Source organism: Ceratotherium simum, chromosome 2, assembly GCF_057802395.1.
Source record: "Ceratotherium simum simum isolate JZ-2026a chromosome 2, ASM5780239v1, whole genome shotgun sequence".
Lineage (NCBI taxonomy): Eukaryota > Metazoa > Chordata > Mammalia > Perissodactyla > Rhinocerotidae > Ceratotherium > Ceratotherium simum.
In genome coordinates this window covers 28,446,405-28,470,687 of record NC_141901.1, presented here as the reverse complement: position 1 = coordinate 28,470,687, position 24,283 = coordinate 28,446,405, and the positions used below count along the sequence as shown (strand labels likewise).

At 46.2% G+C, this 24,283-nt stretch overlaps 1 protein-coding gene across 1 annotated transcript; it reads right to left on the bottom strand.

Moving 5' to 3' along the window:
* Window positions 1–578: 578 nt before the first annotated feature.
* On the bottom strand, window positions 579–24,283 carry CD34 (CD34 molecule). Its single transcript, XM_004424853.3, has 8 exons — window positions 24,203–24,283; window positions 14,182–14,340; window positions 13,283–13,536; window positions 11,961–12,041; window positions 3,605–3,755; window positions 3,303–3,355; window positions 2,803–2,967; window positions 579–2,086 (listed from the first exon to the last, which is right to left on the bottom strand). The coding sequence occupies exons 1-8, from the start codon at window positions 24,279–24,281 to the stop codon at window positions 1,901–1,903; spliced, it is 1,128 nt and encodes a 375-aa protein (XP_004424910.1). The 5' UTR covers window positions 24,282–24,283; the 3' UTR covers window positions 579–1,900.

The following is a 24,283-nucleotide window of genomic DNA, read 5'->3' as shown; positions in this document are numbered from 1 at the left end:
TGAACTTACAGATGTTTTTTGCAGTTAGGCTGCTGTCTTAATGCTGAATGCGGAAACCAGCTCCTCCTGGAATTGGCAGCTAGATCTCTAGAGCAGAAGTTCCCCACGTCCTCCTTCACTCTTCTGCTCCCAGCTAGAGATAGGGGGTGGTATGATAACAGAGGGTGCATAGGACATGGCTCCTTCCTTTTGTTTGGCATATTTTACATCCAGTGACCAAATGTGCCACTTCTCGGAAAGGTGTTCACGAAGGGTACAGCTCCTAAGTCCTCAGCACACCACCCTGCATCCTGAAGTCCCCTGCTGCATTCTGGTCTGCCTTTTTCTCCACACCTAGAAACATCCAGCTTCCCTGTGAGTCTCTCTGTTTCCTCCCAGAAGACGAGTAGTTGGCAGACTTAGCCAACTTAGCATCCTGGTTGGTACCTGTGTCTCAGAGATGGTCCCATCTCTTCCCTGGCTAGCCCCTCCCCACCACATCACTACACAGTCCAGCCAGGTTTGATGGGGAGATCGCTCTGGCATTCAAACACACCCAGCTGGGACAGAGTCACAGAACAGACATGTTTTGGTATCACTTTAATTACAGTATTTACACATACCATTTTTAATTAAGAAAAAAATCCACCCAATCTTCCTTTCTCTGGAAAGTTCTCTTTCCAACCGTCATTGAAACCAGGATCCCTGCTCACCCCTCTGGAAAAAAACAAAAACAAAAACCCTTGACCTGGGTCACCCACAGAGGAGGTGGCTTGTGGTGAGGGTCCTCTGGAGATGTCCTGGGGCCCTGACCACATGGGTATGCAGAGCAGTGAAGGGGGTTAGGATGGGGGAGGATGAGACAGAAAGGAGTCTTCTGGGGGACTGAGGCCATAGCTCAACCCAGGAGTCGGGGGAAGAAGGTGGAAGCCATCGAGATCTGAGGATAAGGCTAGGTCTTGACCTCAGAGCAAGAGGATTCCTCAGAAGCACACAGGTCAAGAGCCTTGCCTGAAAGATCTGGTCCCATGGTCTTGTCCACTCTGACCCACAAGGAGAAACAAGAGCCCAAGCAGAGGTGCTGTGTAGCCCCAGAGAGATCAGGACTGAGCTGTTTGCTCTCATCCCCCACAAGCGGGAACACGTGTGTCCATGCACTGCCCCCCGCCCCCCAGTCTGTCTCCCAAACACACAGACACAGGATGTTGTCCTGAAACTTGGAGCCCAGTTCCAGGAACAGCCAGAAAACTGTGCAGGCCTCTGTACACAGATGGGGACAGGGAGGGGCATGCGGAGCTCCGGGAACTTGGAAAGCAAAAGGGAAGCTGGTGATGGAATCCACAGTGACTTGGAGGAGGGGTAAGGGAGGTGGTTTAAGACAACAAGTTCTTCTGGCTATATCATTACAAGGGAGCAGGTATAAAGGGTTGCTTTGGTTTCCCTAAAGTAGAAAAAGAAAATACAAGGAAGAAGCAGTAAAAGGCAAAGCCTCCTGGGAGGAAATTGTAGCCCAGAAAAGCCCATGCTTTCCCCTGGCAGTTCCGGTACAGAGGCGGAGAGGAGGAGAGAGAGGGAAGTGGCCAATGCTTGAATGCTGCAAGATCATCAACCCCCCTGGGAGCTTCTCTGCATCTTGGCTTCTCCCCATCACTCCCCCACTCAAAGAAGACCAGAATCTGGGTTCAGGGAGCTGAATGCGTAAAGGGCAGGGGTTACCTGCCTCTCCCCAAGGTGAGGAGAACCCCTCAGCCTGGTGCAGCATAGGGCCCCAGGAATGGCCTTGGAAGGTGTGTGTGGTGGGAAAGGGTAGAAGGTAAGGGATAGCACCTCCAGCATGGAGGCAGCACATGGTCAGATGCAAGGAGGGGCCCCTTCCCTGGCCATTGCCCAGCCTTGCCCAGCCTTGCCCAGCCCAGCCGAGTCACAATTCGGTATCAGCCACCACGTGTTGTCTCGCTGAATGGCCGTTTCTGGATGTGGCCTGGCCGGTCCCGTTCTCCTGAGCCCCTCGGTTCACACTGGCCTTTCCCTGAGCCTCAGGGGAGGCCCCAGGGCCTGAGCTATAGCCCTGGCCTCCACCGTTCTCCGTGTAATAAGGGTCTTCCCCCTAGACAGTGTATAAATAAAGGAGCATTATCTGGTAAGCAGGGGAGTGCGACACTGGTGGGGAAAGGAAGGGAGGAGGAGGGAGAGAGGGGGGTGCAGCTGCATGCGCAGACTCCTTTCTTCCTGAAGAGCAGTCAGGGTTCCAGCTCCTAGAGGAGAAAGGACAGGAGAGGCACCACACCATGCCATCGCAGCTCCATAGCCAGCTCCCGCAAGAAACCAGGCAGACCCCGGGGGGGGAAATTACCACACCAGAGGAGATAACAGGCCAGAGGCCAAGACTCAAACCCCAGCCTTGTCCTTCCTCATCCATAACCTTCAAGAGTAGATTTTCCTTCCACGTGTCCCCTTCTTGTGAGCAGGGTGGCACCCATGGGCGTTTAATATGCTTGCAAATAAGAGGCTGATTTAGCAGCCATACCACCTGTTCTGGTTGTAGCCAGCTGAACTATCCCAGGGAAAATAATAAATAGATGACTTGAACCATCTGGTACCATAGTGAGCAGGTGGTCTGGCCCCAGTTACTGGCCCCTCCCCAATCTGTTATATATTGTTTCGATTCTTGCATGGATACGATACGTGCATGCACGCATATCCCTGTGTAAGGGCACAGAAGTGCCTCTTCTGGTATTTCTCCTCCCCTTCCATAACATTCATGGACCTCCCCAGAAGACCACTATCTTCCTCATTTCCTTTGCCCTGGACCCCAGAACTAACCAGCCTTTCTCCTGTGGGGCTCCAACTGCGGCGGTTCATCAGGAAATAGCCCATGATGCCCAAGACGGCCAGCAGGATCCCTGAGGTGACCAGTGCAATCAGGGTCTTGCGGGAGTAGCTCTGGTGGCTCCTAAGATCTTCTTCAGTGAAGTCTTGGATCCTCATCTTGAAGAGAAGATGCAGAAAAGACAGCCTGTTACTTGTGGAATGTGGGTTCTAAAAGAGGAGCCCAGCCCACACTAGACCCCTGTGTGGGACCCATCAGTGAACAAACACAAGAAGACGTTGACCTCAGGGGTTTTCTAAACAGGATTTAAGACTGATATCTCTTAATTAAGCTGCACCGTAAAATTTTGGTTCAAGCATAGAAAGGTGAAGACTGTCGAAGGATGGAGAGGTAGGAAGGGAAGGTCTAGAGAAGATAATTACTTTCTCCCCCACTCCAATGAACTCTGCTGACCCCGTATTCCCTCTGAGACCCATCATCTCAGACAACTTACCCCTCTCAGCTCAGACTGGTGATTTTTCAGAAGTTGGAGCTTGCTGGAAAGTTCTAGAATTAGAAACAGGGGTTGCTGAATCTAGAAGCTGGCCCAGCTCATCCTGCTGTACCCTCCTACATTATTCTAGATAATGCTCTGATGACCAGTGTGGTCCATCTTAGGAGAGCCTCTCCCAAAGTCAGCCCTGCCCTTCTCCCCAGCACCTGCACTCTCTGAGCTAAGAGGCCTGATTTCTACCCAGGATCCTCTAACCTCAGCCCCACTCCCTCCCTAGCCTCCAAGACAGATGTTCCCCTCACCTGTTCTGTTGGCCAACACCAGCAGCTGGCAGCGAGGCTTAACTTCAGATGGGACAAAGAGCAAGGAACACGCCCCAATCCCATTCTCAGCCTGTTCCTTCTCACACAGGACTCGAATCAGTGTCTTTTCATTTTTCTTCTTAAAGTCCTCCTGGGAAGACAGAGAAAAATGGTGAGCAGGAGATGAAATTACTAGTATATCCTGAACTGCATCCGGGGTCTCTGGCAATAATTCCGATTGAAGTCACGCTATTACCCTTTAAACAAAACAGATCCTTTTTTTGCCTGAAATTCCAACGGGAAAAAAAAATACTGTGAACTATACATGCGCAAAAACACAATAAGAAAAAACTCAAAAATGTCCCAGTCCCCAAACATGTATCTGCTAGTGTCTTAAGTTGCACCACAAAATGTCAGAGAACAAGTTTAGGAAACATCACCTTATTTAAGGATTGCCTATGTACACACATACTATTCAAATTAAATTCCAAAGAAATTGCCAATAACAGAAATTAGTAATAGTGCAATAATAATGAAGAGAAAATCCTTTATTTCAAGGTTACAATAGCCCCTTGGGGAAAAAACCCAGATAGGCGAGGAGTGGAGACCAAATCTATGACCATATACACAACGAGATCCTCAGTCCCTTCCCTCTTACTCTGCAAGGGGTCTCACAAAGAGCATGGCTCAAACTGAAATGGTGTTTTTGTCTAGTCTTCCATCCCCCTTTTCCGTTAAAAGCAGGAAACCCAGTTTTACATGAGGTTCATAGATCTCTCTCCAGGATGGTGACTGGCCCATAGGACTCAAGAACTCAGACTCAGAACATAAATTCTGATTATTCTTCAACAGATGAGTTCCACGAAAGGGATGAACTGGAAGCACTGGCTGTGCCCCTCCAACATCCTGTTCTCGTACCTCCCAGAATTTATTCCAGCAGCCTCCAATCAGAGTGGCCTCCCCTGCACAGGAAAGGGACTGAAACCAAGACTCTCTCTTCTGTCCGGATGGCAGATGGTGGAGAAGGAAATGCCTGAGCAGCTCTGACAACTTTCTTGTTAGGAGAAAACTGCTGGGGCGTGTGAGTGCCGTCAGAACCTAGCCTCCGTGGAGGAGACAGCTTCCTGTTTGTGGGGCAGCACTGCTCCTCGTGGGAAGGCCGGAGGGCCCTCCCAGCTTGGAAAGCAGCCTAGGTATTTTCCTACTGCTTTAAGACAGGAAAACCCAGGCTCCTTTGCTCTTGCACAAGGCAAGGTCAAGATTGGCCTCAGGCCCCAGCTTTCTTCTATCCGCTGGAATTTGAGGGAAGCGAGTGAAACTCACTGGGCTCAGATGAGGCCAGGAAAACAGGGCTAGTTAACCTCCAGGTCACAGAGAGATGAGTCCAACAGCGGCCTCAGAAGGCTACCAAGAGCCAAGGTCATAGCAAAATGAATTCTCGGGCCACTGCTGTTTCACTTCTCAGGAAAAGGATCGATTCTGCACGTCTCCCAGTAAGTCCTTAGATAGAGACTTTGTGTCTGGAAAACCTGGCTCTTTAAAACAGCATTTGCTGTAGGTAGTCTGGACACCACATTGGATATGTTCCGCAGTCTCTTTCCTCTCTAGGCCCCTGAGTACAACACCCTCTCTAGCACCATGCCTTCCGGATGAGGATGAGGGCAGTCCTTGCCTGCAGGACTCTGGGCTTCTGAAGTATCTCTGGTTGAAATATATCTCCCTCCTGAGAGAGGCAGAGGGACAGGGCTCCTGCACAACTAAAGAGCCAAACAAAATGGCACCCTCCTCAACCTGCTGCACCTCAACCAGATTCAGGTGTTCTGACCTTTATCAAGCCTTGAATATAAGACATTGTCTGAAAACCTCTGTGCCTGTGTCATGTGTGTGGGGTGTGTGTGTGTGTGTGTGTGTGTGTGTGTGTGTATAAGGTAGCTATGAATTCTACATGGTCAAAGCTCTCAGTTTGGATGCATGGAAATTAAAATAAATGACACTTACTTACTATGTCTCAGGCACTCTTCTAACTGCTTTCCACTTATTGACTCATTTAGGCCTCACACAACCCTATGAGATAGGTAGTATTATTCTTCCCATTTTATAGATGAAGAAACTATAGATGAGGCACAAAGAGACTAAGAGGTCACAGAGCTAGTTACATGGTAAGTACCAAAGAAAGGTACAACTAAAGTGCTCTGGACATTCAAAGGAGGGTGAGCACACATCTGGTTTGGGGTTTTCAGAAACATCCCAAAATAGGCCTTGAAGAATGCATAGAATGTGTGCAGGAGAGGCTGGTGGGGAAAGGCCTTTGGACTGGAGGTACCACCACGAGGGAGCCCAGGCCTGTGAGAGCATGCGACCTTCACAACCCTGGTTGCAAAGACAATGAAGAGCACTGCCTTCTCCCTTGGATTCCCCATCCTGCAGTACTCAATTCAAATCCCACCACCTCCATGAAGCTGGTCCTATCTTCCACCAGCCTGGGTGTCACCCTTTGCTCTGCTATTTACTAGATTCTTTACATGTTCTACAACTAGTCTGAGTGTCAGGTTCCTCAGCTGAAGACTGACTTGCTGTGGTGATTAAAGAGGTATTGTAGGGGGCTGGCCTGGTGGTGCAGTGGTTAAGTTAAGTGTGTGCTCCGCTTCGGCAGCCCGGGGTTCGCAGGTTCGGATCCTGGGCATGGACTTACACACCGTTCATCAAGCCATGCTGTGGCGTCATCCCATATGCAAAATAGAGGAAGATTGGCATAGATGTTAGCTCAGGGACAATCTTCTTCAAGCAAAAAGAGGAAGATGGCAACAGATGTTACCTGAGGGCCAATCTTCCTCACCAAAAAAAAAAAAAAAGGTGTTGTATGAGGAGTGCCCAACACAAGGAGTGTTTGGAACCTCATGGGCACTGGATAAATGGCAGCTATTACTATTACTATTACTATTGATAATTGAACTATCTTATATACTATGTCATCTAGAATCCACACTTTGATGTTTAACCATATTCTGCCTTGCTGTTATCGTCATTTCTCTCCGACTAGACTGTAAGACTCCTTAGTGTGGTGAGCAGGTGTACGTTACATAATTTTGAACCCAGACTGTACTAAGCATAGCACCAAACAAAGAACTCAGTGAACTGTTGTTCAACTTAACGTCCCAACTGGTTTGTCCTCCACACAGGGTCCCTCCACCCCTTGCTTAGTTTCTTGGACTAAATTCAAGGGAATAACGGCAGCCAGCCTCCCACTCTGGAATCCAACAGCATCAGTGAATTGTGTTTGGGCCTGGAGAGGAGCAGGTGGATCCTGAACAAAGCACAATGCTTCTCCGGATGCTTGAAATAAACATCCTCCCCCAAGAGAGGCTGTGGGCAGACATCATGGGAGAGTGGGCAGGAGGAAGCCACAGCCTTGCCATTTTGCTCATGAGAATCAGATTTGCGAGCCCCTAACTACATCTGCTTGCGCATGTTACTTTGCAAAAATAATAACCACAATAACAAAACCAACTAGCGTTTCTAGAGTAGCATTCTCAAACTTTGCAAAGACTCTTAGCACGTTAAAGAAGCATGTAAACACTGGAGTGGGGGGGCAAGAGGGACAGGTGTTTTTCCAAATGACATTTAAGATATTTCCCACGCTGAGATTCTAGGATCAGTCACCTCTCTACTTCTCTCTCTCAGTAATTTTATTTACTTTGGAGTTTGACAGTGCAGGTAAAACCCCTAATTTCATATAGAGACTGGAGTAATAGAAGAACTTGCTACAAGTCACGCAACAAGTGGGCAGCTGACCAAGGATAAGAAGTTAGGCTGTCTCCAGATTTCAGGCTCTTTCCAGAAGACACATTGTCTTCATCAGTCCTCCATCTGTAAGTTATTTTTTTCTGCATGGAAACCGACATTTAGTGTTTGGGCCCAGGGCAAGCAAGCTGTGGGCTGGGGATATGATCTGGAGGCTGGAGGCAGATGAAGTCAGCGTGATAGAATAAGGGTGATGTGAGCTAGCTGAGTAAATACAACCTCTGCATATAAACACATGCTCTAAAGAAGGTGTTCTAAAAAATAAATTGGTGGGCAAAGGACTTGAATAGAGATTTCTCCAAAAAAGATATACAAACGGCCAAAAAACACATGAAAAGATGTTCAGTATCAGTAATCATTAGAAAATGCCGATCAAAACCACGAGATACCACTTCATGCCCATTAGGATGGCTACTATCAAAAAAAACAGAAAATAACAAGTGTTGGTGAGGATGTGGAGAAATTGGAACACTTGTGCACTGTCGGTGGGAATACAAAACGGTGCAGCCACTATAGAAAACAGTATGGCACTTCCTTAAAAACTTAAAAATAGAATTACCATATGATCGAGCTATTCCACTTCTGGGTATATACCCAAAAGAAATGAAATCAGAGTGTTGAAGAGATATTTGTATTCCCATGTTCATAACAGCATTATTCACAATAGCCAAAGGGTGGAAGCAGCCCAAGCATCCATCCGTGTATGAACGAATAAACAAAATGCGGTATATACATACAAGGGAAGATTATTCAGCCTTAAAAAGGAAGGAAGTTCTGACACATGCTACAACATGGATGAACCTGGAGGGCATTATGCTAAGCGATATAAGCCAGAAACAAAAAGATAAAAAACACTGTATGATTCTACTGATATGAGGTACCTAGAGTAGTCAAATTCATAGAGACAGAAAGTAGAATAGTGGTTGCCAGGGGCTGGGAGGAGGGGGGAATGGGCAGTTGTTTAATGGGTATAGAGTTTCAGTCCTGGAAGATGAAAAGAGTTCTGGAGATTGGTTGCCTAATAATATGAACGTACTTAACCCTACTGAATTATACACTTAAAATAGTTAAGGTGAGGGGCCGACCCAGTGGCATGGCAGTTAAGTGTGCCTGCTCCGCTTCGGCGGCCCAAGGTTCACAGGTTTGGATCCCGGGCATGGACCAACGCACGGCTTGTCAAGCCATGCTGTGGCAGCATCCCATATGAAGTAGAGGAAGATGGGCATGGATGTTAGCTCAGGGCCAATTTTCCTCAGCAAAAAGAGGAGGATTGGCAACGGATGTTGGCTCAGGGCTAATCTTCCTCACACATACACACACACATAACTAGTTAAGGTGATAAATTTTATGTTATGTGTATTTTACTGCCATTAAAAATATTTTTTTTTGGTGGATTCCCCTGGACAAATGGGTATAGCATAAAACAGTAAAGTAATCTCACATTTTGGAAACTATTTGGGAAACCACAACCACAAAAACTAAGTGAACCTGACATTGCAGTAGAGAGAATGAAAGTCAGACTTGGAGTGACCCATTCTGCTAATGAGTGTTCTGAGATGTGGTAACAGGTGCTTGGTAAGAGGGTGGGATCGCCTTCCCTCTGCCTGGCTGATATAGGCAATTTCTGGCTAGAGGTCAAGGATGGGGAGCAAAAGGGGAGGAGTTGGGATATAAATGTCTACAGAATGCAGGTACAGAAGAGAGGCCTAAATAATGCACATAGCAAGAGCTAACATGTTGGATACTCAGTAGGTAGTGGTGCAGAATGAGGAGGCTGGAGGCAGAGTGTCTGGATAGCTAACAATGCATGCATATTTCTGTTATGGGAATATACTAGATGCAGGAGCATGCTAACGTTACATAAGTACTCAAGGATGTGATGTTATGGGAATCCAAATCCTTCATGTTTCTCATTAGGCTGTGAGTAGGGCCTGAGTTTCCACAGTTAGAACCAGTACCTTAAGGCCCTCTGACACCAAAAGTGCAAGTGCAACCTAAGGAAAATTAGCAGGCACTACACCACTCACAGCCTTTGGAACATATTATTAGACAAGCATGCAGTAGGACTCAAGGAAAAGGAATCTGGGACACAATCAGAAGCTGTGGCTAAAATTTCTGGAACGGGGATTGCTGACTGAGGGAGAAATTACCTTGGGGAGTCCTCAGAGGCACTGCTGCTTGGGAGCTGGGGAAGAGGAGCCCTCAGGAAGAAAAGGGGATCAACACGGATGGAAAGACCAGGGAAACAATAGCACTGCACAGGTGCTACCCCAGAGCTGATTCATGGCGGGCAGTGCAGAGCCTTCTTAGGATATTGGGGGGCTGCTCTCTTTCCACATCGCTACTCACAGATCCTCCCCAAACCTCAGAGGAGAATGCAGACTGTCTCAGCTGGGGCACAAAATAGATGACACAGTAAAGACCACAGAGAGAAAGTGACCACAGCACAGTAAGAGGAGTTATTTCTGGAGTAGCAGTAAGTTTCTGGCACTTGTCTTGTGTGATGACCCTAGTTAAATGTGAACTTTGAAGAGCAATGGACAGAAACTTAGAATGCTCTGTAATTAGCTCTAAATCGTTGGTACAAAGAATTAGCATTCTGGCACAGAGCTGCGTGATATACAGGAAAATAAGTGCTCAACCAAGAGGATGGGGAAAAAATTTTAAAAAGATGGTCATTTTCCTTAGCTATAATTAGCAAAGGGTTTGGCAATTGTTTTTTCTTTTAATGAATCCAGTTGAAAATCTAGAAAATCCAGCACCAGAAACACAGAGTATTACTGGTACATTGTATATTCACGTTTAAGTTAACTATTTTGCAAACTGCATTTAGGTATTCCATTGTGTGAACTTATGTCTTCACAATTTCTGTTGTTTTTACAAGTCCTAAGTTAAATAATCCTCTTAGGTATAATTTTAAAAGATCCTGTAAGTCGGAGCCACTCAACTGATAATCACAGGTAAGATATCGGTAGTCAGAATGGACAAAGTAATTTAATACCCTCTGTAGATTACAGTCTTTATCCAGCCCTTTCCAATCTATGTATGTCACACATCACATATATGGATCCCTTAAATGGATTCCCAAGTTGCAAGAAAATGTTTTTTTCTATAAGTAAATATCATTCTTCCTGTCATCCTGTCCTTCATCTGGAGCCTTGTTACTGTCAGGAAAGTGGATTTGCTGAAACAAAGCAAGGAGGTCTGCTATCATCATTAAAAATTAACACCGTGCTGAGCCAGCCCTAATGGTCTAGTGGTTAAAGTTTGACACTCTTGCTGCTTTGGTGACCTGTGTTCGGTTCCCAGGCATGGAACCACACCACTCGTCTGTCAGCAGCCATGCTGTGGCGGCAGCTTACACAGAACTAGAAGGACTTACAACTAGAATATACAACTAGGGCTTTGGGGAGGGGGAAAAAAAGAGGAGGATTGGCAACAGATGTTAGCTCAGGGCGAATCTTTCTCAGAAAAAAAAAAAAAATTAACACTGTGCTATACAGCCTTACCAATGTGATAAGACATGAAACTGAAACAAGAGGCATAACTACTAAAAAGGAGAAAAACAACATATTGTGGTAGATAACATGATAGCTTACCTTAAAAACAGAACGAATCAACTAAAAAACTCCTGGGATTAATAACCAAGTTAAAGAAAATGGCTAAACCCAAGGTAAATATTAAAAACTCAATTAACTTGATAATATACCAGCAATAATCAATTGGAATATACAATGGAAAATCTGTATAAATAACCTTAAGAAATCCATAAAACCTATAGAAAAAAATTTTTAAACTAAAAAACAAGGTGCTGAACAATACAAAAGAAGAGCAGAAAAATTGGAGGGATTTCAGAGCAGTTCCAATTAAAATTTTAATTTTTTTTTTTTTTGGATCTTGACAAGATGTTTCCAAATAGTGCAATGAGCTAAGACCTGCCTGGCTGGATATTAAAAGTACTGTAATGTAAAAGTATAATACTTTTTAAAAACTTAAAATAGGCAAAAAAAAAAAAAAGACAACTGAACAAATAAAATATTTATGGAGAATATGCTCTGGGACATAAAAACTTAAAATAAGCTAAAGGAAGCACTCCAATCAACAAAGGAGGGGGTCATTCAATAAATAATGTTAGGAAAAAAGGTTATATGGAAAATACAGCATTACAGCAATAGAAATTCTATATAGATTAGAGTTATATGTAAATAATAATAATAAATGAATTGATATTTTAGGGGGCTAGTTTATATTTCACAAAGGACTTTCTTAACATAGCAGCAAACAAGTCTGACAATACGTATTAAATGTACTATAGAGAAGGGAAAAAGTAAAAACTAAATTTAAATAAAATTGTCTTTGCCTTGTTTGTCCACCAGATGGAGACTCTTACTCCCTACACCGAAAGCTCAGTATTAGAAGCACCCTGACCATGCCAAGCTCCCCCTACCCCACCAACGTCCAGTCCAGTCCAAGATGGCTTAAGGATGTTCAGCAGGGACTGTGAAAGGAGAGCGAGGGGAAGGAATGGGGGTGGGGTGGGGGGAGTCTGACTTACACAGCTGGAGGTCTCGTTCAGCAACAGGCAGATACCTTGGGTCAATTTCACGTCTTTGACTGTGGAACATTTGATTTCATTCTGTATTAAAACAAAAACAAAGTAAATAAGCCAGCATCTTTGCTCCTCATTTCTTCCAGGCCTCTTTTCCAGTTTGATTTCTGTGAGGTACTCTTCTAGGAGGTTTTATAATTTTATTTATTTTTCCCCCAAAGCCCCAGCAGATAGCTGCATGTCATAGCTGCACATCCCTCCAGTTGGTGTACGTGGGGTACTCAGCCCCAGCACGGCCAGAGAAGTGGTGCGTCCGTGCGCGCCTCGGATCCGAACCCCGGGACGCCAGCAGCGGAGTGCGCGCACTTAACCGCTAAGCCATGGGGCCAGCCCTCTTCTAGGAGGTTTTAGAGAAAAGGAAATTTAAATATTTGTTAGGGGACTAGAGATTTATAATAATCATACTCTCTTCCTCCATCTCACCCTCTATCCCCGTCAAATAATTGAAACTTTTGTTACTAGTCTGGGCTTGTAGGCAAGTAGCTGTTTGCAATCTTGGAAAAGATTGGCTTGGATGGTGCAGAAACAGAAGAGAGGAGGATCTTTTCCCATTTGGGCTGTTTTTCCTCCAATGAAGTACACACTTGCGGTCAGGCCATACAGGCAAAAAGATAATGGGGTGGCCGGGAAGATCCTGGTGACACTCATTTTCCTCCTGGCCCCTAGGACATTCCAGATCCTATTCTGGCTCTTATAAAAACAGAAACCAGGCAGCGCCCCCATGCCTGCCTCCAGGTTCCATGCCTTCTTCGCGCTGAAAGCTGTTGACAGCCACAGGCCCCAAGGCTGAGAAGGGCAGAGGGAACTCACCATCCCTGGTCTGCCCAGTTCCTCATTGCCTACCTATGCCTGGCACAACTGCCAAACCCTCTCAGAGAGAGGAAATGGTATTTATCTTAAACATTTTGGGAAAAGTAGCCCCTTTAAGTGGAGGATGGTTTCCAAATATGCCCAAAGAGGAATCGTACTCTGGTCAAAGCCCAGACCAAGAGTTACTAGAAAGAACCACAGAGGATTGGATGGATCTCCGAGAATCCCCTTTACTCTCTACTTCCTAGAAATGCAATACCCACGGCACAGATCAGCCTTGCCACCCGACTCCCCCCCTTTCTATCCCTTCCAGCAATATTAAACTACATATTTCCCATGCTAATTCCTACATGACCCAAATCTCATTGGTTGGGATGAGGAAAGGTTTAGGGGAAGAGAGAGCTTGCATATATATGAAGTGAGGGGGCAATCTGCTATTTTTGGCCCAGTTCACTCACCTTGATGATAGCTGAGGTAGGATAAAATGATGTATAGTGTTTAGTGGGATATGTCATAGGACTCATGCTATTGTATGCAGGAGGTGAAGCAGTTCTAGGTGACGTGTGGGACTTCAGGGTCATCTCTGTAGTTGAAAAGTTGATTGTGGTGGAAGACACTGTGATGGTTAAAGAGGTCTGTGACTGGACAGAAGAGTTCACGGTTGTAGGGAATGGAGTGAGCCCAGAGGTAGATGTGAAGTTGACTGGAGTCTCTGGAATAGATAAAAACACAAGTGTGCATGTGTGCATGTTTGCATAAACACAGACACACATCTCAGTTCACTGTCTTGAATGAAGACCTTATAGATACTGACATAAGCATGGACTTCAACCCTGAAAAGGAAATCTGGGGAGTTAAGAGTTGCTTCATGTCCTAACCCTTACCAAACTCACTTCAAATCAGCTGCTGGAACCACAGCTATAATCTAGAATGTATTAGAGGTGCCCTCAGGATTCTGAGACTGAGCTGGATGCTGGTCCACCCTAGAGAAGTCAAAGCCCCTCAGTTAGAACCTGTACACATTTTCCTTCACTTAGAAGAGATCAGAGATCTCTCGAGAGTCCTCATCTGATCCTTATTTTATCACTAACTGAACTCAGCATGAGAGCAGGGTACAAGGAGCATTACTGATCAGTATCAGCTGCCATGGCATTGGCCTGAGAAAACTGTCACTGTACGGAGAATTATCTAAGACTTCCTTCAGGGTACCCTAAGCATGATGCCCAAGTCATTAATACAAGGGGCTTGTATATTTCCATCTGTGTTGGGAAGTGAGGGGTGGTGGTCTGCAAACATCCTAACGCTTTACCCAAGCACCAGCAGCATCCCTCTGGGGCCTGAGACAAACACTCTTTACCTGAGATGGCTGCTGTGGTCCCACTGCTCTCCTGAGAGACAGGGTGGAGGCTGGTACTTCCAAGAGTACTTGTTGGTGTGCATTCCTTGTTGGATACATTTGTAGGAACACCTGTAACTGTTCCTAGGGTAGTGTTGTTCACACATGCGAACCCAGAGGCTATAGGGAAACAAGGAGGAGAAGTCAGAACCTAAATTGTCTGGAGCCTCATGACATCACCTGATTCAATTTCTGGACTTCAGGCAGAGTCCATCCGGAACATCCCCTTGCTGCCCCTGGCAAAGGAGCAGCAACAAGAACATCCTCCTGGACAGGTGACTAATTTCCCACTAGTAGATTTTCCCTAAGGAAATAGAGAAGGAAAAGCTTGTGTGCACCAAGTATCTAGTATAGTATTATTTATAGGAGGGAAAATTTGCGAGCAACTAAATGAATTACAATAGGATAAATGTTATATGCACTTAACGTACCATAATCATTAAAAATAAATAATTATGAAAACTATAGCAACATGAGAATATGAGACAAAGTTCACAATATGTTAAGTAAAGGATTAAAATATAAAATTACACCTGAAGAAATATTGCAAACATCTAAAATGTGAGGAAGGATACGCCTCTATTTCCTTTTTAACATATCCTTCTCTCTTTTTGTCACTCTCCATCCAATATATTAACTCTTGGAATAATCACTAGATTCACCCATCTCTATGTAATCTTCTTAAAAATCTTCTATCCTTCATAGACTTCCCTATCCCCAAACTCCCCTCATACTTTCCGTCATGGCCTTCAAACCCATTCACCTTTCCTTTGGTTAAGGAACTGCAGCAAGCAACCCCAAGATTTCTTTTAGGACGTTCTGACCCAGGAATCCAGCTGATGAACTAAATAACATAAGGCCTGTTTTCTCATCAAATGTAGTGGGAAGATGAAGAGCATAGTTCTGGCTCTGCCAATAACTATGTAGTTTAATGTATGTGTGTGTGCCTCAGTTTACTAATCTCTAAAGTGAAGGTCTTTCCTATCTACCTTACATGGATCGTTGGGAGAATCAATGAGATAACAAATGTTAAATTGCTATAGTATAATGTTCCTGGATCTAGTTATTCTCTGAAGATCTTTCTGAGGGTCCTTGCCCTTCCATGTTTCCTGGGGTTCCCAGCAGTGCCATCCTTAGACCTGGGGAGGAGAAGCTTGCTGTCTGGACCCTGCACTTCAGAGCCCACATTCTGTTCCTCCTCCTGCCCTTCCCTGCCCTTCCCCAAACCATGAAGAGTCCGTGGGGCCAACAGGCTTGCACTTTCTCTTCTAGATCATACTTTGGGGACCAGGAGTCCTAGAATTTATTGCCCAAATGGCTCTTGGCTCACTTGAGGACCTGCATGGGCCTCTTCTCCCAATCCATCCTTCTGAGGGTGAGCTACAACACTCGGATGTGCAGCTCTAAGCCCTAAGGGTGGCCAAAGGGTGGCTGTTTGCAGGGAGAAGGGTTAGAACTTAAGCATGTGTGTGTGGCGTCCCTTACACGCAGGCAAGACCCCCTACAGTGTGGGCCAATTCGTGGGCTGGGAACCAAGTGCCATCTCTTCCTGCTCAGCCACATGGTGGCACTGAATTCCAAGACTGTGAGAGTCCCAAATTCAAACCTGCCCTTCCCGGTGGCCATGAAGGTATGATTTTCAAGGTAAGAGGATAGAAGATATTTTATTTATCAGTTAGTTGGCCTGATTTATAACTTGCAAGTATTTAGACATATAGTACATGGGCCTCCATTGTACTCTTGGCTTGGGCCCTATAAATGTTAGGGTTGACTTGGTATCCAGAGCTCACACCCAGCAGTACCATCCTCAAGGAAAGGCCCCTGAGGGTCCCAGGCCACCCTAGCTTGTCTCTAAATTTTCCTGATCGAAATCAAGGTCTGTATTTTTCAGAGGTTTCCAGGTAAATAGCAATGTAGAATGAAACCTCTTCTTTCACTCAGCATCAAGAGGGAAGTTAGGCTTTAGTTTCAAGGCAATTAACCTGGGGCCAAGAATGTTTCCCCTAAAGGTGGTGACAAGTCTCACTCTCCCACATCTGCCTCCTTACCTAACCTGCCGCAAGTAGATTGATGTTAATGGTGAGTACAACAATCATATCTTAATATTAGGTGGCAAGTCAGCAGGAAGAAAAAGTGACATCACTATCTCCATTTCAAAGATGAGAGCGTGAATCACCAAGGTTTTGGCCAAGAGGGAAGGCCATAGTTCATGCGGGGCAAGAAGCAATGCGGCCACTGAGGTTGAACTGACTCTTGAGTAGAAGTAGCAAGAGGGTCAAGGGGTCTAAACTACTAAGGATCAGGATGCAATCTCTGTACCTCTGGAGAGAAAAGGATGCGCTCCTTTCTGGCTTAGGTGGGGGGTGGGTTTATCAAAATGAAATAGTTGGGAAAGCAGATCTAGTCTTCTTCTGTCCTTAAATAGGAACTTCTCAGCAATCTGACCCTAAAGTATGAGTTCATTGTAGGGAGCAGATGGTGGGAACATTTGGACACTGAACTGAAGGATCATCCTCTCAAGGTACCATTCCAAGGTACCACTGGAACTCCCTCTTGACATAGCTCTTCCTGCCCACCCTTTCCTCTTCTTCCCCCATACATCAATTCCTGGGAATCCCATCTGGTCCAACCCTTTTCTCTCTCCAAAGGAAACTGGGCCTGGCTGAGGCAATGTCATGTTTTTGAACCCCCTCTCCCAGAGCCTCCTTCACCCAGTCAAACAGTTTTGAACTTTTCCAGATGTGAAGAGAGACCTGCTGCTAGTTCTGAGGAAACAGGTGCCTGTGCCAGATGAGTGAAGCAACCCTGGACCCAGGCCAGCTGCTGACCCACTGAGGTTGGGCTCCTGGCTGCAGCAGCCTCCCCCACCCACCACTTCGCCAAGCATTGAAGAACAGGTAGCAGGGTCCATCTGCAAATGAGAACGGGACCCCAACCTCAGATTCATGTCCCTGAACCTAGGGTGGGCACGGAAGCCTCTGAGACCCTGCAGAAACAGGACCAAGAGGGAGGGCAGAAAGGCAAGGCTGAGCAATGGGGTATGATGAGCTGGGGTAGAGCAAGGGGACACCTTGGGAGGGCCCTGTGTGCCAATCCTGACCGAGGCACTGCAGTGCAGGGACCATCAGTGAGGGAGTATTAGTGTCACAGGCTCTAGGGTTCCCTTTATAGAGCTCCCAGGAGGAGACTGGGTCTTGGAGGAATGACATTTATAAGAATCAAGACTGACCACACATCTCTTTTCATCCTATCTTCCCACACACATATCCATGGCATTAAACCATCAAATGCTGACCTTTCTTTATCTGAGCTTCTGATCCTCAAGTAGGTATGGGAGTAAGAGCAGCTTACCAGCCAGATTCTAAGAGACGATCAATGAAACCTCCACTCCATTCCGCTCTAGACTGGAGGAACAGCCCTTACCCACAACCCAACAGAGCATTATAGTGTAATTTAAAACGGAGTGAAAGGCTGTTTTCTGTTTACTTCTCATTCCATCTTTATTAACTGTGTCTCCCTAAGTACTCTATTTGACCCTAGGTTCTCTACTTAATCTCAACTCAAGAACTTGGAAAAAGAGGAGGAGACAAGGTATCAGGAAGTTAGCGAAGTGAAGATTCTAAGAAGCCAAATAGATGTCACAAAATGCATGTAGTAAAACTCACGCATTTAACTTACAGGAACTTATTCAGAGGCAATTATTCTTGTTTTATACACAATTCTAACAAGTGTGATTATCTGATCTCCTAGCTAAAGCTAAAAATTAGAAACAGACTATTAGAAGCAAAAAATAAGGAGAAATGACAGCTAAAAATGAAGAAACAGAAATAGATGAAAAACAGACTTAAGTATCAAAACCCACACTAGTCTGGAATCATTTATGGTAGGAGTAAATAAATATATACATCTTAATAAGCATTAACAATGTCACTGAGTTGCACCGTAACCAAATTATTTTCATGATACATCGGAGTCATGAAGGTTAAAGTCCTCTTTTTTGGTACACTAAGGAAGCAGAGGCATGTATAATACATTTAAAAAAGATTTCTACCTACAATTAGTAAATTGAAGATTCTGCTAGTCTTATTCTCAGAGATCCAGGAAGCTCTGCTACCTAAATAACTAAATTCTCGTACTTTAGGAGACTCGGTTTTCCTATACTTGGTATTGCTTTTCACAGACCCTCTTAGTTTTAGGTTTTTCGCTGGTGCTGTTTCCTGATCTCCTAGCCAGCTAGCACCATTCTGCCCATCCTTTCAAATTCTACCACCCGGCCCAAGAGGAGTTTCTTGGAGGAGTTCCTGCATGTCTTAGCCCAGAGAGATACAGTATTAGGAGGAAGGAACACACTGGCCTCTGCTGGAGTCCACAGCCTGCATTGATGAAAAGACAGCAGAGCCTGAAAACCAAGAGCTTGGGCCCTGCAATCAGACCGTGTTCGAAGGCTTCTCTACCATGTTCTAGCTGTGTGGCCTTGGGAAGCATTGTCAGCTCTCTAAACCTCATCTCTAAAGTGGGGATAAAAATAGTCCGTACCTCCTCGTTGTTTTGAGGAATAAAGGAGATAAGGAATGTAAAGCAGTTAGCCTGTCTGGTAAACGCTCAAGAAACAGCGGTTATCTTTAGTCTAGGCCCCTTCCTTCTGCTTCTCAGAGACCTTAAGACACGTATCTCCATCACTTACCTGGCACAAAATCACACATGCTGTTTCCTGAGTACAGCTCTTGCCTCCCCAGTTACATTATAAACGTCTCGAGTGCCAGACCCATCTCTTACACGTGTCTGTTTTACTCAGGATGCTTAGCACGATCTCCTGAGGTCAGAGTAAACACTTGGATTAAATGGCGACTGTATCAGATGTGTTCACACCAACCACCTCCAGGTAGACAGCCTCATTCAATGTTATATTTGAAGAGAGAATTTATTAAATTAGGGAGTGTCCATGGGAGGAAAACCAGAATTAGGAGAATTCTAGAAACCAAGTCATATGGTTGAGGGCCTAGTGTTATTTCATCTAGATTAAGGGTTGTCAACTACAGCTGGTGGACCAAATCCCACCCATGGGTTGTCTGTTGTATGGCCAGTGAGCTAAGAATGGCTTTTACATGTTTAAAGTGTTCTTGTAAAATAAAACAAAGTAGAACGTGCATCAAGGACCATATACGGCCTCCAGAGCCTAAAATATTTACTATCTGGCCCCTTGCAGTAAAAGTTTGCTGACCTCTGATCCAGAAAAGACGAATTTGAGGAGAGAGAATAAATAACTTTCTTCAAGATTCATTTCTCTTGTTTATTCATTCTTATTTTTTATAAGCACCAGTGATGTGCAAAGGATCGTGCTCAGTGCTATGGGGACCACAAAATAGGAGAAGATTCCTTCCTGCTGTTAGGTATTAGTGTCATCTGAATTTAAATAAATCCCTGTCCTCAAAGAGTTTATAATCTAGTGGAGCTGACTAGAAAGGTTGTTAAAAAGATCAGATTGCGTAGCAATCTGGTGGCGTAGCAGTTAAGTGCTTGCGCTCTGCTGCGGTGGCCTGGGGTTGGGATCCTGGGCGTGCACTGACCCACTGCTTGTCAAGCCATGCTGTGGTGGCGTCCCATATAAAATGGAGAAAGGTGGACACAGACGTTAGCCCAGGGCCAGTCTTCCTCAGCAAAAAGAGGAGGATTGTCAACAGATGTTAGCTCAGGGCTAATCTTCCTCACCAAAAAAAAAAAAAAAAAAAGATCAGATTAATTCTGTGACAGTTCAAAGAACGGAATTAGAATTAATGATCACAAGTTCCAGGAAGGCTAATTTCACTGCATTACAAAGAAAAGCTTAAAATAATTTTTTTTTTTTTTTAATGGAATGAACTACTCTGGGAGATAGTGAGCCACTCATCTTTCCTGGGAGCATTCAGGAAGCATCCTTGTTACGGGTCTCAGTGAATTGGGGCCCTGTTGGACTAGAACAAAGAACTTGGCGGATGCCTTCCCACGCTTCAGAGGCTAAGCTGAGGTGTGAGCGTAAACCAGGTGTCTGTGGCCTGAGAGTTCCCAGTGTACTGAGACTTCCCTTTAATATTCAAGTAGCATCACTTATGTGGAACTCCATTATCCCGAGCTTTCTCTGGGGGCCTACATTTCTCCTAGTCACCTCTTTCTTCCATTTTCCTAATGGCCACTGACTCCTGTTTTGCAGCTCTGTGCCTCTCTGTCCTCGGGCTGCAGCAATTGTCATTCTGCACTCCTTCACCTTAGGCAAGCCAAGCCCCCGTTCTTTTATTCCGCCCAGAGCACCACTAACACAAAGCTACTATGTGTTTACTGAAGGTTTGAGAACACGGAGCGAGATTACAGCACAGCCCAGAAGAAACAACAGCATAACCTTGAATTCTAGACATTACCATGCTAAACATCCATGCCTTATCATGAGGAATGTTTCCTAGCCAGATCTTTTCGACCCTCCACTCACCACTGTTCCTCTCTTGCTCCAGACACCTCCCCTCCTCTCTCTATACTCTTCCTAGCCGCTGGAGTCCTTCAGCCTTTTGTTTTATGGGCCCATCAAATACAAAGTTTCACTTTATTTTATCCTTTCAGCAATTCACCCTCCTGATTGCCCTTGCACAGCCAAGGTTTGTCTGTGGGTCTTGGTTTTCTCACCCAAAGACTCATTAAGGCATTTTCTTAAACAATGGAACTGGCTACCTAAAGATGCCGCTCCCCTAGAAGGTACCAGTTGTGGGTTCTTTGTTGTTTTTTTTCCCCGAATCAGGAAGAAGCTGACTTCCCAATCAAGCTAAAAGGCCTTTTCCTTTACACAGAAGGGAAGTGATTCATTCTCTGGTGGGTTCCGGAGTGTAGGTCCTGGGAAGCACAACTTGGTAGACATCCCTATCCGTTTGTATCTCATTCTCCCAAGATGCATTCTTCCTCCTCCTTAGAGAAGTCAGGGGCCCTTGGGACTAAAAATCATAGATAATGTTTTTTTATTTCTTAGCTGGGGAGGGAAGAGAATGTTCTCAATAGAGAAGACAAAGCCCAGAACAATATGGAAATTCTGTCCTGGCGACTCTGAACACTTTCTTTGGAGGATGGTGTTTTAGTTTGTTTTCTATTTTCAGTTCTTCGCATTTGCAGTTCTCCACACTCAGGCTCATTTAATCAGATGGAGCAAATTCAATGAGAAGGGGAGGCCGGGCACACTGAAGGTGGGGCTGGGTCACCGTCCAGCCCTGAAAGTAAGCCCAGACCCTCCTGCCCAGGGTCTAAAGGAAATCAGGCTGTGAGACCTTAAGAAGTGGAATTTGTTCCTCCTTTTTATTTGTTTTTGTAAGACTCTGCGCCCGCCCGGGGTTTATCTGCTGCAGTTTGGCACTTCTTGCCCTCAGCTTTTGGAGACAAAGACTCAGAAGGAAGGAGGACAAGTGAATCAGGAGGCCCAGGAGACGGAGCCAAAGGGATAAGAAAAGATGCCCAGGCCTGTTTGTGTTTTATCAGTCAAACAGGAATGCTGCTGAAGGCTTGCATTTGCAAAGGTTGTGCCAGCTGGGTTGGCCTTACAAGGGGGAGCACTGGGGACCACTGAATTAGTCAGAGGTCCCCAAGGCTGCTCCTCCTCGGTCGCCATGTGGCAGAGATTCAAAGGGTGGAGTCCTCTCTCCTCTGGAAACTATCTGATAAAATTCTTTTCCCTTTTCTTTTTTCCCCTCTTATATGTAGCCCCAGACAGGATATGGGTGTGGGGTCAGCAGGCACAAGGACCCAAAGGAAGAAGAGGAATGTGAAGAGGCGGGACTGGGAGATGTTGCTATGGAGAGAGGAAGGACAGGCCAGGGAGAGCTTGGAGGAAACAGATACCCTGGGCCTGACAGATGGGGTTCCCTAATGACCTGCAAGGCTTCTCTTCCCAACGTGTGGTGTGGTAGTGCTACCTGGTGACCTCTTAGCCCCCATCTTGACTTTGGTCATCACCCAAAGCCACCTCATCTCCAACAAAAAGAGTCTACTTTTGGTTGGTTGCTGTGCCCATCCCCGTGCCAACTTCTCAGAGCGACAGAAAAAAGACCTTCGCAGAACAAAGCTCTTTGTGGGGGTAAGTGATGAGAGAACAATGGCACCCCCTTCTGCCCTAAATTTCACAGTAACAATAGCACAGAATTTCTGCAAAGTCCCTTTGTTAGCATTTCAAGATACAGTCACTCATTTCTTTTATCCCACAATGCATTCCAGGACAGAAAATGCCTCCTAATGTTTAAAAAAAACAAAACAAAAACAACCCTAGAAAGCTCTCAGGGAAGGCATAAAGCTTCAAATTGGCCCAAGTAGTCTGGCAAGATTGAGAATACGGACCCATGCTCCACCCCTCATCCCTAAAGCTGAGACACTGACATACTCAGCCTATCTGCCCAAGGTTTTGCAGAGGTTAAGTTGCTCCCCTCACCCCACTGCTGCAGCCAAGGCGAGACTGAGACTGTCCAGCTGAGGAAATAAGAAAAGGGCGGGTCTCACTGGGCCCAGGACCAGGTCATCATGAGTTGTGTAGTTGAAGGAGAGTGGAGGATCTGATCGAAATCTGAGCCACTGATCAACTCCTCCCTGTTATGAGGGTGCACCCAGGGGAGTTCTCCATACTAGGGCTTCAACATCTCAGCACCAGCTTTTTCCCTGCCCCAAAGGGCATGTCTGGGGCCACCAAACAGGTCGACCCACAGCCTAACTGAGAGCTTCCTCCAGCCCGGGGTCTCTCTCCAACTGGGTGGGCCCAAAGGGGGACAGCAGAGGACTGAGAGCAAAGAGGCCACGCTGGCTGGCCCAGGTCACTTTGTGGGGCCATGATGGGTGGCCTTTAGGATGTAGTAAGAGTAGGGATTTGGGAGCCCTCAAGGGCTGGAAGCAGAATCTTCAGCAAAAGGGAGAACAACTTACAATGTTTAAAACCTTTCAAGTGCAATGAAATGAGATGGAGAATGTTATACCCAAATGAAAGCAATTAAGAATAAATATTTATTGAATGCCTATTCTTTTTTTTTTTTTACCAAAGTGAGAGCAAGAGCTTAAGGAAGTAAAGGCATGTGTGGATGAGTGAGGAATGTCCACTAGTCTGCTGACCTGTCCACTAGTTTTAGAACCTGGAGGGAGGCAGGGGAAGAAAACTCCCAAATGTAACAAGTTAGAGTTTGTGCCAGGGTGAGGGGTTGTGGTGGGGAAGGGGAGGTGGGGCGCAGAACAAACTGCATCTACCACCACCTTCTCTCCAGTGGAATGGGTGTGGATGTCTGAAGAGGGATTTATAACTTAGCTTTCCGATCTTAAAAGCAAGGATTTTTTTCACAGACTGTTCTTCATTCCAAACTCCCCTGGTCACCTAACTCAGCCGGCCTCCTGGGCGTTGGACCTGGGGCCTCGTCCCAGGTTGGCTTCGCTCCCCTTCCTTAAATGTCCAGTTCTGGCTCCCCGCGCCCCCCCGTGCTGGTGGTCGGTGGGCGCCTGCGCTCTTTTCTCAGCAACCCGTTCAGGTCATGGCTTTCTGAATCAACCATCAGCCGCAAAACTTGCCTGCCTCTCTCCTCCCCTCTCTTCTGGGTCTGGCTCCAACTTTGCGCTCCGCACCTTTGGCAACGCGAAGAGACACTGGCATCTTGAAAGCACTTTACTTTAGAGACAACTCGAGCGCGTCGCCTCGTCCGACTCTGGGAAGCCTAGGGCGCGCTGCCCGGTTTACACCACGGCTGGGTCACTCTCACAGCTGGTCGCCTTCCCTTTCCGTCCCACCCCCACCGATTCCCAGGTGAGGCGCTGGTCCCAGTTGGGCTCGCTTCAAACGGCCCTCATCCCACCAAAGCCAGGGGCAGTCGTGGGCGTGGGGGCGTGGGTTGGGGGCAGGGGTCCCTTCCCTCCGCATTACTCGGACTCTGCGCGCTCAGCCTCGGGGAGAGCGTCGACCCTCCCCGCTGCCCAGTGGGTCGAGCCACGGCGGGCGGCCGATACTCACGCAGCAAAATCAGCAAGCAGAGCGCGGTCCAGCCCCGCGGCATCCCGCGCCCCACGCGCGCGCCCCTGCGGACCAGCATCC